This window comes from Podarcis raffonei, chromosome 5, assembly GCF_027172205.1.
Source record: "Podarcis raffonei isolate rPodRaf1 chromosome 5, rPodRaf1.pri, whole genome shotgun sequence".
NCBI lineage: Eukaryota > Metazoa > Chordata > Lepidosauria > Squamata > Lacertidae > Podarcis > Podarcis raffonei.
The window spans coordinates 102041261-102053935 of NC_070606.1; the positions used below are offsets into that span (position 1 = coordinate 102041261).

General features: G+C 46.7%; 1 protein-coding gene across 15 annotated transcripts in view; it reads left to right on the forward strand.

Annotated features, from left to right (window-relative positions):
* DLG1 (discs large MAGUK scaffold protein 1) overlaps positions 1 to 12675 on the forward strand; it is an 84006-nt gene that overhangs the window by 25878 nt on the left and 45453 nt on the right. For 4 of the 15 annotated variants that reach the window (XM_053390926.1, XM_053390928.1, XM_053390929.1 and 1 more), the window contains exon 1: positions 6236 to 6493. The exons of the other annotated variants lie outside the window; for them this stretch is intronic. In XM_053390926.1, coding sequence (XP_053246901.1) covers positions 6251 to 6493 — 243 coding nt within the window. In that variant the 5' untranslated portion in view covers positions 6236 to 6250. Of the gene's footprint in view, positions 1 to 6235; positions 6494 to 12675 lie in introns of those variants that run through there. 15 annotated transcript variants of the gene reach the window in all.

The window sequence follows — 12675 nt, forward strand, 5'->3', positions numbered from 1 at the left end:
TTGTTTTGGGTAGTAAATGTTCCCCAATGTAAACCCAAGGTCAGCTTGGGATCTGTTTGCAAAGCACTGATGAAGAACAGGTTCCAGGTGTTTTTGTTGGCTGGAGGTGAGGCATCTTTCCTCTCTAGGTGGGAGCAGAAGGGTGCTCAGTGGGTGGCTCCTTGACCTGGATAACTGAGCAAGAAAGACTCTTCACTTGGGAGCAGCATAATCTGTGGATCTGAAGTGGGCAGAACGTGTAACAGACGGAAGTTGGATTAATCAAGAGGCACTAAGGCAGTTGGGAGGGGGGAGGCAGTGCCCGTCTGTCCATCCATCACAGCTGCTGCTTGTGATTCTGCTTTGAGCTGGGCTGTTTGCTTCTCCACTGCAAGACGTTTTTGGAGCAACTTGTAATAAGGCCACCATGTTCATTTCAATGTGGCATGCTCAGAAGATGAGCAGGAGGATCCTAAAGAGTGTCCGGCAGTCCAGGCACTTCAATCTTCATATTTTGGTAGGTGAACTAACATAACCTAATGATGGTCTGGTTCTTAATTCAAGGGGAGATACTTCTGATACATAGAAAACGTGTATCTTCTTTTGGCATTCTGCAATTTACAAATATTTAAACCACGCTTATTACGGGGGTGTTTTCAAGACCAGAGGTGGGGAGATCTCTGGAGTCAGATTCAGGAAGATTTTGGGCATCTTCAGATGGTCCTTTGCTTTTGTACAGTAATGTTTGTGCACTTCGTTGCTTGGTGATGCAGCTGGATCCAGAGCTTGACTGATGCTGGGCTTCTCTGGTGGGGGTGCCAAATCTTCCAGAGCTCAATCTGTTTGCTCCTAGGACCAAGCCACATCTTCCCCCAGAGGTGCTGTTTTTTTGCTTTGAATGTGTGTGTGTTTTTTAAGAAAAAGAAAGAATGGCGCTTAATGTTCCACATCTCTGCCATTCAAGGATTGGAACATTTATTAGCCTTTGTATCCTCTCCCCTCTTGAAGTACATATACCTGATGCCTCCACTCTTCATTTGAGTGTGGACCCAGGCAAGGGGATAGATAGAAGCTTTTACTAGGAATTGGGGGTCATCTGATAAAGCCAAGTGGCAGGCAACTTGCTTGATCTGAGCACAACACAAAACTCGCAGGATATGCAATGGGATCTCCCGTCCCCATCCTGTGAGTTCCCTGTTGTGGTGGTGCTTCCATCCAAGGGCTGCTTCCTTGTCTCCAACCCTCTTTCTCCCTCCCACATTCTCCTTGCTGTGATCCACTGGTCAGGAGAAAAAGAAAAAGAAAACCAGCCCTTCCAGACAAGATGCAGAAGACAACTCCAAAGTGTCAGAGGCTCAGGAGCAGAAGAACAGGGGAGAGAGCAGATAGAGAGCGGAGGAGAGGAATCAGAGGGGAGCGTAGGGGAATATGACAGTGGACCGAGAGATTCCATGAGCTTCTCCAGCGAATCAGAAGATTCCCAGGAGTGGGCGCCTATGGTAAGGGCGAGGCGAATCCCAGAGGGGACGATCCATAAACAAGGAACCAGAGGGGAGTCCCAAAGGAGCAGCGGAGGAGTAGGGCCAGTTTCCCCACCAGAGCACAGTGGGGGGGAAGAGTCACGTGAGTCAGGACCAGCTTCTCCTCCATCGGGGAGTGGGGAGAAGGAGGGAAGGCCAGGTCCAGCTAGCCTCCCCGAAAGGGGGAGCAGTGACACAAGTGTAACGGTCAGAAGGAAAGTGGGAGGCTGCGCGCGCGCGCCAAGTTCAAATGTGGAGGAGCGCGGGACAGCAGAAAACCCGGATTGGGAGCCAGGTCCTAAAGCCCGAAAGAGGGGGGGGGAGGAGTCGGGAGAATCAGCGTCAGAAGAATCTCGGAGGGCTGAGACTCCGACTAGCAGAAAGACCCAGAGAAAGAAGGAACAGAGGAAGAGGTGGAGTAAGGCTAGAATCTTAAGCTGGTGTCAGGGGGGAGGAGACTCAGATGGGAGTTCTACGGTCTGACGGATAGATGTAGCGTTGCGCGCTGCGCGTCTAGAAATGAGACTGAACTTCAATAAAGACTTTTAAACTTGAGCAAGAAGCAGCGTTGGTCTTGTGTGAGCTGGGACCTTGGGCAGCGCTGACACAAAGAGATAAATCCAAAGTGAAAACCACAGCAGAAAAAAACAGCACTGCCAAAATGTCTGTTTTGAAAACTAGAAGCCTTGGGGAAACAAGGTCTTCACGTTGCACTGGAAAAGACCACACCCAGGACTTCATCCCCTCCTTGGTCTCAAGTCTTTGTCCTTCTACCCGTGCTGCCCATTGCAGCTATGAAGAAGGTGCCGGCCATTTAAAAGCCCTGTTAAGAGTGAGCCCTGCGTCATCCCAGTTTGCACGTGGCTTCAGTGGCTGGTGGGTCACGCTGCTTGCCAGACCCATTGAAGTGCTTGTGCTCCCTGACTGGTTTAGCCTCCCTGGCTGAAGCCCAGCAAAAAGCATCTTTGCTTAACACACATCCATTTCAGTAGCATTTGGAGAACATCAGTTATGTGGGGTAAAAATTTTTGAATTTTTAGAAATGCACTGTTTCCTGAAATAAATTAGGAACATAAATAAATGAACATAATGCCAGCTGTCCAGCGTGCTACAGTTAGCGTGTTGACCGTATTCAGTGCCTATATATTTTCTTTTAAATAAGGTAAGGTAAGGGTATGACATTGAATCATAGGGCTGGAAGGGACCCCAAGAGCCGTCTAGTTGAACCCCCAAAGCTGTCAAGTAAGTATTCCAATAAAAATAGTTTCCTAGTAAAGCTTTGAATCTGTTTGCTCTGTCACTGTAACCTCACTGGCAAAAGCCAAACTTTCTTCTCCTGCAACTGCTGTATTGTGGCCTCCAAAGGCAGCCCCCCTGCTCCACCTGCAGGGACCCCCCCCCCACACAGTGGAGAAGTGCGAGGCCCACAGCATCCTCTGGCCCCTCAGCCACCCCTCCTAGGATTGCTCTAAGTAGGCTAAGCCCCCCCCCCGGGTTGGATTCCAGTAAAAAAAATCCCCACAGCTTTTATCTGTGATAGCTTCTGTTTCTGTTTTGACAGTGTTCATTAAAGTAATCTTAGCTTGGTTTCCTTTGGGATGTCCCCATGTGATACGTGAGAGAAATAACACGATACTTTTGCAAAGAGGAACATGATATTATTGCTCATGTAGTAATGTTAACCATCTGTTAATTACATTGTCCCTATTACGGTATAGCTTTTGCATGTAAATAAATTCTGTAAAAAGAAAGCAAAATCCCCCACCTCTCAGATTGCAGCAAAAGTCATTTATTTACATTCCCTCTCAAGGCTCCTTGTCGGAGCCTCACATGTCATTGGCTTCTGTGAAGACTGGATGTAATTTTAAACTAAAATAAATTAAATCTTGCACATTAAGCCAGGCCCAAATTAGAGCAGAGGTTCTTATCTTTGATGCTGACTCAGCCGCAGGCTCAAGTAAGGAAGACACACACATGCCCAGGGCACCACCTTTCTCTCCTGACAGTCACTAAAGGAGAAACTGAGTTAAAATTAATTTTGATTGCATATTGTTGAGACGTTGGAGGATATTAAATCACTGTATGTTGCTGTTAGCCAGTAAGAGGTTTTAGAGGTTTGCTGCTGCTCTGAGTTGATAATTTTCCAGCTTCCTACTATTGAAGGTTTTTCCATGTTTACTTGTCTGTTGAGCAACCTCTGAACTGAGCATGAGTCCTCGAAGGCTCCCACTCTCACATGTTCTGAAAACCAGTTCCAGGAACTGCAGGAGAAGAAAGGAGCTGCTTGGGGACTTCCCATAGAGGCATCTGGTTGGCCAGGGTGAGCAGCGAATGTTGGCCTTGTCCAGAAGACTCTTCTGGTGTCCCAAGGAGCTCTTCGCATTTTTATCTCATTAATGACTTAGGGGAGGTGATCAAAAGTCCATCTAGAACTTTTTCAAGTGCCTACAGAATACAGTACCATAATTCTAAATTATCTGAATAATTCCTTCCAGAAACCACTCACCCAGCATTGTTGAATATTCATGTATATACAGTGGAACCTTGGGTTGCGGACATAATCCATGACGGAGGCACGTCCACAACCCGCAGAGTTCGCATCCTGAAGTGCCGCGTCTGCGCTGGTGCGATTTGGCGCTTCTGCACATGTGTGAAGCACGATTTGGCGCTTCTGTGCGAGCAGCAAAACACGGAAGTAACCCCTTCCGGTACTTCCAGGTTTCCTGCGGTCCGCAACCCGAAAACACATAACCTGAAGCGGCCGTAACATGAGGTATGACTGTATTATTATGCAGTCAGTCTGTGGGGCAACTTGCAGTATCAGATAAACGAAGAGCAGGAGGAGCACAATGAGCAACCTTATTACCTAGCCAGACCTTTAGGCCACCTGGCCTGGTCCTGTCTCTGTACCAACTGGCAGCGGCTGTTGTGATGTCAGGCTGGAGTTGCCTACCTGGAGATTTTTGCACCTGCCGCCTGTGCTCCATCACTGAGCTGGGCCCCTTCTCTGGAGAGGGAAGCTTGCAACAGAATAGAAAGTGCTAGGACTCGGAGTGAAGGGCAGCAGCCAAAGCAAAATGACTCTCTGGAGAACCTCTGTTGTTATTTGCGAGTCAGCAGCTCAAGGAGATACAGATTTTCCATTAGGTGGTTGTATTCATTAATTTATGTATGAAATTTATGTGCTGCTTAAGATAAACATAAATCTCTTAGGCAGTTAAAATATAATCAGGAGCAAAAGAAAGAAAAACAAGACATTTTCCTTTAGGAAGCTCAAGAAGACAATAAAACTATTTACCATAGATAACTTAGTAGTACACTAAAAGAAAGCTTAAGAACCAGGAATCGGAGTCCAGGGAAGTTTGGGTAAACACAAACGTCTATAAGAGGCATTTAACCTTGCTTGTTGTCTCCATCTCTCAAGCCAAGGGTGCTGCTGCCACAGGAAGAGCCCTGTTCTGTGTCACAAAGTGACCAGCGTCCGGGGACCCTGCTTCTAAGTTGCTTAGGGCTTGGACCCTGAACTTGGCTCAGTAGCTGAGAGGCAGTTAGTGGAGAGCTTGGTGTGTGCAAAGCTGGGGGCCCCACTGAGCAGCTTAGAAGCTGTATTTTGTATTAAGTACAGTTTGTGAACCCCCGTCTTTCTAATTTTCTGCTGTGGCACCTTATTTTTGGATATTCACGGGGCTGTTGTATCACCTTAAAAAGAGAGGATGTGGCCTGATGGGGATGCAGGAGCGCTTCTGCGTAGGGGCTTTTGCTTCAAGAGAATTATTTGGACGTGGTGTTTTCCCCCAGTGACATGAATCTCCACCTCTGGTTCCAGTTTTCTTCCTCCCCTTTGTGAGAGATGCGTCCTGTTTTGCGGGTGCCTCAGTCTTGCCTTGTGCGCCTGCAGGCAGGGATTGTGAACACCTAACGATACACAATATAGCAGCTGCTTGTTGGTTTATTATGGAATGGAGGAAATAGTATGAGCAATTACTGTTGCTGCTAGTTCCTAATAGGTGAGAAATGGAATCTGCTTGGTGGGCTTGCCGAAACTGCCACTTGTGTAGTTTCAGAGGTTTGTTCTGAGGCTTAAAAGGGGCTTCTGGTCTGTGTGTGTTTAAAGATGCTTCCATATTATTAATAACTGTTTGGCCATGAGGTGGGTGGGCAGTGCTGCTCCCCCTTTTCTGGAGTGGCTGCAAGCAGCCGCAAGGCACCTCTGGCTTTTTCGCACAGGCGCTGGTGGCGATTGGCTCCGGGTGTTCCTCCCACCCGCCCAGCGCTGTGCTTTGTCAGGCGTCCCCAGAGAGCATCTGTTGTCTGATGCCGGCAGCATCCCTCTCTACCTGCTAATGGGTCTCGCTCTCCGTGTTCCACTCCGCCTGCCTCACTGCTGACAAAAAGAGGAGGTTTTTGATCTTGGCAGACCACAGAAGCAGATAATAGCCTGGAAGGTGGCAGGATTGCCCCTTTGCCTTCCACCCGTGGAAGTACCCCCCGGGGGAGTAACAGGTGCGGCAAGAGTCTGGCCACGGGTGCGATGGATGGGAGCTGGCCTGGAGAGGAGCCTGAGTGAGTGAGGCTGGCTGCTGTCCTTCCCTGAGTGATGCAGCTGTAATCCTGCCTGCCGTTTGGCTGATCACTCACTGTGGCTCAGCAGCTGACGGGGACCCACGCCTGCCTGCCTGCCTGCCTGCCTGCCTGCCTGCCTGCCTGCCTGCCTGCCAGCCAGCCAGCCAGCCACCTGCTGGGCTGCAGAGATGAATTACATTTTTGGAAACAACACTCTGCTCTACTCGCGCACCAGTCGGGGCGGCAACATTGGATCCGGCCATAGCTCGGGAGGGCCCAAGCAGAAGCTGTGGGCAAAGAAGGGCTCTGGGGATGCCCTGCCTTCCGAGGAGGCCGAGACTTCGCGCTGGCAGCAGATTGCTGCCTTCTTCACTCGCAGGCATCGCTTCTTCTTCTTTGACTGCATCTCTGTGGCTGCCAGCTCCAGCCAGGTAAAGCGTCACTTGTTGAAATGGGGGGGGGGGGAGGAGAGGGAGGGCAGCCATTGATAGAAGGGCTGGATCTGGCAATGGGATCTCCTTCCACAGCTGCCAGGATTAGGGCAGGGTTAGAAGAGGAAGGAATATTGCAGTCAGCCTCATAGGTGCCTGGACTTGGCTTTGAGCATATTAAAAACTTGCATGAACACCAGCTTGGTGGCTTAACATTTCTTCTGACCTGCCACATAAATGGGGATTTTGGCACAAATGTCTGACACGAATAAGGCTGCAAAATTAGACTTAGTCAAACAGCTGGATTCCAGGGAGAGGCTAGGAGGGCCACCTAGGGCACAAGTAGCAGGCTGCATGGCCTTGTTTGGTTGGGTGGGCAAGCGTTGTCCTGGAGTGAAGAGTCCTGACTCTGTTCCGAGGGCTCTGGGTCGCCATGGCTGAGATGTCTGACCCCAACGGGGTCCTGGTAGGCCTGGTGAGATAAAGGAAGAGAACAGAGTTGGAAGGGCCTCTTTACAGGAGCTGGCAGCCAAGACCGGGAGGCTTTTCTCTGCAGAGCCCCAAGAAACGACCAGGCCGGGAGGGCAGTGAGTTCAGTTTCCCATCCTGAGGGCAGGAAAGGAGAGCACTCTTATTCCCAGAGCATCCCTGGGATTGTAACTTGCCCAACTTTGTTTGAAAAGTTTCCAAGGGGTGAATTTCCACAGCTTTGCAAGGCAGCCTTGGCTCCTGCTGGGCTGCTCTGAGAGCTATGAAAAAATGTTGGGCTGCTTCCTTCCTGTAACTCAAGCACGTTACTTTCATGTTCCTTCCTGGGTGGATATAGATAGGGCAAGTTTTCTCCTTCTTTTTGGCACCTTTGTCAATATCTGACACCCACATGCTCCCTTGTGGCCTTTTCTCAGCCTTTACTTAGGACTTGCCTTTTCGACTTGAGTTCTCCCACCTCCATGGTTTATACCAGCCACAAGCCCACAAGACAGGCCTGCATTGCAGATATAGGCAGAGAGGGAAGGGGGCAGGTGGGTTGCAATGTCCTAGTGAGTTTGGGGCTGAGCCTGGGTGCTTCCTGGCTTCCAGCTCTCCCTCTGTCTCTCTTTTCTCTGCAACCCAGTGGAGGCCCAGTGTCCTCCAGGCCTCTAGTTGCCAGCTAAATCTTAGTGCTGCTGCAGCACCTCATGAGCTCTCTGGCCTCATCCTTCTTTGCACATGTTGAGGCCCTTGATGTCCATACCACTTTTTTGCTAGCATTCTGTTGCTCTTCGCTGCCCAAGCATCCCATTCTCTCTCTTTTTTAAAAAAGATATTTATTAAAATTTTCCAATTTAATACAATAAAAAAAGCAAAAAGAAAAAAGCAAAAAAGTTTAAAAACACATAAAGTTCGCAATGCTTATTTTTCGATAACATATTTCACTGACCTCCTCATACCTCCCCTTCTTGTATTCCAATTCAAGTTGTTAGTTCAGCAAATCCTTGTCAGTATTAACCTATTTCTTTACCCTTTTTCCCCCTCCCCATATCAATCACAACATTGCAGCTAAAAACCTCTTAATTTCTATCCGACATCATTCAACATTCATTAATTTTACAATATTTCTGTAAGTAATCCTTGAATTTCTTCCAATCTTCTTCCGCCGACTCTTCTCCCTGGTCACGGATTCTGCCAGTCATTTCTGCCAATCCCATACAGTCAATCATCTTCATCTGCCATTCTTCCAGAGTTGGTAGATCTTGCGTCTTCCAATACTTTGCGATGAGTATTCTTGCTGCTGTTGTAGCATACATAAAGAAAGTTCTATCCTTCTTTGACACCAATTGGCCGACCATGCCCAGGAGAAAGGCCTTTGGTTTCTTCAGAAAGGTATATTTAAATACCTTTTTCAATTCATTATAGATCATTTCCCAGAAAGCCTTAATCCTAGGGCACGTCCACCAAAGGTGAAAGAATGTACCTTCATTTTCTTTGCATTTCCAACATTTATTATCGGGCAAATGATAAATTTTTGCAAGCTTGACTGGGGTCATGTACCACCTATATATCATTTTCATAACATTTTCTCTTAAGGCATTACATGCCGTAAATTTCATACCGGTGGTCCACAACTGTTCCCAGTCTGCAAACATAATGTTATGTCCAACATCTTGTGCCCATTTAATCATTGCAGATTTGACCGTCTCATCCTGAGTGTTCCATTTCAACAGCAAGTTATACATTTTTGACAAAATCTTAGTTTTGGATTCTAACAGTTCTGTTTCCAATTTAGATTTTTCCACCTGGAAGCCGACTTTCTTATCTGAATTGTAAGCCTCCATTATCTGATAATAATGAAGCCAATCTCGCAGTTTGTCTTTTAATTTCTCAAAACTCTGCAGTTTCAGTCTATCTCCTTCTTGTTCCAAAATTTCCCAATATTTCGGCCACCAAGCATCCCATTCTCATGCTCCAGGAGCATCATCCCATTCTGATGCTCCTGCAAGAGCGTTGACTTAGACTTCCTGCCAAATTGTTCCAAAGATGCTGACAATCCTTGAACCAGCTGAATTTCTCTTCTCCATCTGGGTTGGAGCCTTGGGGACATTTGGTTTTGAAAGGAGTAAGAAACAAGATTTGGGCCCCACCTTTAAGTATGGAGGACTGGTTGGAAGAAATATGGATCCTGAAGGGCCAGAGCTTCTCCGAGATTTGGTGTTTAATTTGAAGGACTATCAGAAAAACCACCAGAGAGGAATTGAGAGAGAATTAAGAGCCTCGGATGTGAGGTCTCCAGGCTAATACTAGATTAAGACTGGTGTATATTTGTGGGGGACTGAAACCGGGAAAGGGGGATGTGGGGCTTGGGAATCCAAAGGGTATATAATTATAATGTGGTTTTGTTTTCATTTTGTTTTGGTAATGTGTATGAAATTTGGGAAATCCGTGGAAGGGAATCTGGGTCGACTTTAGAAAGAATGTTTTAAGAATGTGTATTGAGGTACAAGTGTTGATGTTGAAGTTTGGATAAGGTAAAATTGGTTTGTTTTAAAACGGACTAAATTAAAGGAAAATAAGGTTAGTAAAAATAAATTGAGGAAATGAATGAAAGAGAAAAAGTAAAATAATAATATGTTAAAGAAATAGGTTAAAAATTATGGATAAGGATTTGCTGAATTAACAATTTGAATTGGAATACAAGAAAGGGGGGTATGAGGAGGTCAGGGAAATATGTTATTGAAAAATAGATTTTGTGAACTTTATGTGTTTTTTATGTTATTTTTTTGCTTTTTGTTTTTCTTTGTTTTTCTTTTTGACTTTTTGTTTTTTTTATTGTATTAAATTCGAAAATCTTAATAAATATATTAAAAAAAAAATCTCTTCTCCATCTGATGCCGATCTGCTCTAGTTTGATCTTGGCATATGTATTCAGTAAGTTTGGTATCCTTTGGTGCTTTCATCTACTCTGGTAAGACAAGTATAGCTGCTCCTGAGTTCGGATCCCTCGACCACAGTTGTCCGTGCAGTTGTCCTCATGCTTGGATTACTGCAGTTGGCTCTACGTGGGGCTGGCCTTTAGGTTGGTCCAGACGGCAGCTGGTGCCTGTCTGTCCATGTTCCTGTTCTCACAGTGGCCAACCCGATGCTCCTATGGGGAGCCTGCAAGCAGGACATCAGTGCTCTCCCCACTGTTGTTCCCCAACAGCTATTATTCCGAGACCTCATATCTGGAAGCCGTTGAGCTTAATCCTCCACTAATTTGGCCAAACCCTTTCAAAGCCGTCCATTCAAGATGGTGGCCATCGCTGCAACCCCTGGGAGTAAATTCTATAGTTGTAAGTCTGTGCTGTGTGAAGAAATACTTGCCCATCCTTAATTCTCCAATATTTAGCTTTGTTGGATACCTCTGGGTTCTTCTAGTGTTATGTAACAGGAAGACAAAGTTGTCTTTATTTCTACCACACCCGGCATGATTTCATAGGCTTCTATCATGCCACACCTAAACTAGTTTTTTAAAATAGTTTAGTGGTGTTTTTTTTCCCAAAACCAAAAAGCCCCTCACAGCCTTTTCTCATAGTCCAATTGCTCCAACCTCTTTAGCACACCTTTAACTCCCTTGTTCTCAAATGGTCCAGTTGCTTCCCCTGATTCGTTGAAATATTTTTTATTGTGGATTCTAATGGTCTTGGCTATCTGCTGCTTGAATTCTTTTTTTGTACCCCTTACTGTCTGCTTGTCTTCCTTTTGCCAAAGTTTGTGTTCCTTTTTGTTCCCCTCATGTGAGCAGCCCTTCTGGTTTTTAAAGGGAGCCTCCTGGCCTCCTCACATCTTCCCTGACTGCTTGCTGACCACACAGGTATCCTGCTGACCTTGGTGACACTTTTCCTCATCTATAGTATACATAATCATCATTACTGTTTTTTACATTGATTTGTCACTTGCTACAAAATTGGCTCAAAACAACGTCTAATTGTAAAGGCATTCCTAATATAAAATGTAAGACACACACACACACATGTATATGTATACAGGAACATTAATTAGCCAAAATCTTGCAAGAATGTAAAAAGAACAGATGCTTCTTGAACACCTATGAAGACTTGGATATGGTCATATTTGCGATCCGATGCTTGGGTGATAGGAGCACGTTGTCTGGCACCTGCGAGAGCAAAATTCACAGGAGGTTTCCAAGAGTTGTGGGGCTGGGCTTGGAAATGAATTGGCAGCCAGGTCTGAATTAGTAAAACAAGGTGGTTAGTGTATGAAACATGGAAAGAACAGGCCTGTCTGGATGCTTCAGTGCAGGGGGCAGCCCCCCCCCCCGGTGCCCTCCAGATGTTGTGGGCAAGAACTCACATCGCCCCCAGCCGCTCGGCCAATGTTCAGGGATCACGGGAATCCCTGTACTCTGGGCACTGGTGGCTGCTGCTTGGTAGCTCTGCCAGGTGCTGCTCTGGAGTCACCATGCTGGCGCCAGTAGCGCCCGACTCAGAGGCGCCCAAACACCGAGGGACAAAAACGCCCCCCAGCAGCTTGATGCCATTATTTGTGGCAGGAATCCTGCAGCATCCATTGTGGGCAGTTGCAGCCCAGTAGCTGCGGTTGCCACTGCAGAGTATGAAAGCCTTTAAGCACTCCAGTGGCTTTCAGGGGAAGGTTTTTGGCAATGACCCACCACGGAAAGCCTGAGCCAGGGATGAATGGGGAGGATTAGCTGGGTGGGACAGAGTTAGCTGGGGTGCATGGTTAGGAGCCAGCAGGTGTCTTGCTGTCCCACAGGCAGAGATGCAAAATTTCGGTGAATAACAAACAAACATTCTATTGCAAAAAGCTTGGGAAACTATTTATCTATGCACGTGGAGCAGTTAAATCTCAATTTGGTCTGGCATTTTTCTCCAAGGTGTTGCTTGAGCTTAAATGCTTCTAAATTGCAATCAGGAAGGCTTGCTGTGTGTTTAATTTCAACTCGCCAACCCTGAACGTCCCTAGAAGGGGTGGCTGGAGGAGGAGAGGGATTGAGATTCTTCCTGTGTGCATCACATTTTCTTAGTAAGCAGAGCTCTATTTAGAACGCTGAAAGCCACTTGGATTTTCAATACTGTATTGTGAATAATTTGGAATCACCTGCAAATTTGGTCACCTCTCAGCTCACCCATAACTCCATGTTGTTTGTGAAAACTTTGAAAAGCGCCCGTTCTTATCTGTCTTCATTGTGAGAGCTACTCTGCTATCATATCACATTAGGTGCCGAGTTCTGGCAGCTGTGTAGCCCAAACAAGATGACGGAGAAACAAGAGGGGGGTGTATCAGACTGTGCAGCATCCCCCCTCCCCGCAAACAAAGGTTTGCAAAAGTAGGGGGGGGAAGCACAAACTGAGGGCTGGTGTCAACCTGTGTCATCACATCCTACTGACGATTGAACATGCTCAGTGTCTTAGAAATCCCGACGGTCTGTTGGCTTGTGGGGGGTGGGAATAGAAAACTGGCAGGTGGGTGAAAAGCAAGACTGGCTGCCTGCACACCAAACAGGAGCATTCTCTTTGGCAACACCTTGTTGTAGATCTCATGCTCTGTTTTGTATTCTTTAACCATTTAACCATTCAAATGAGGACTTACCTGCTAATTCCAGGACTGTGAAGGTTGCTCAAAACCTTCATCAGGGAATTGGTGGAAACCTTTTGAAAGTACAAGAATTTGATGTCTACCAG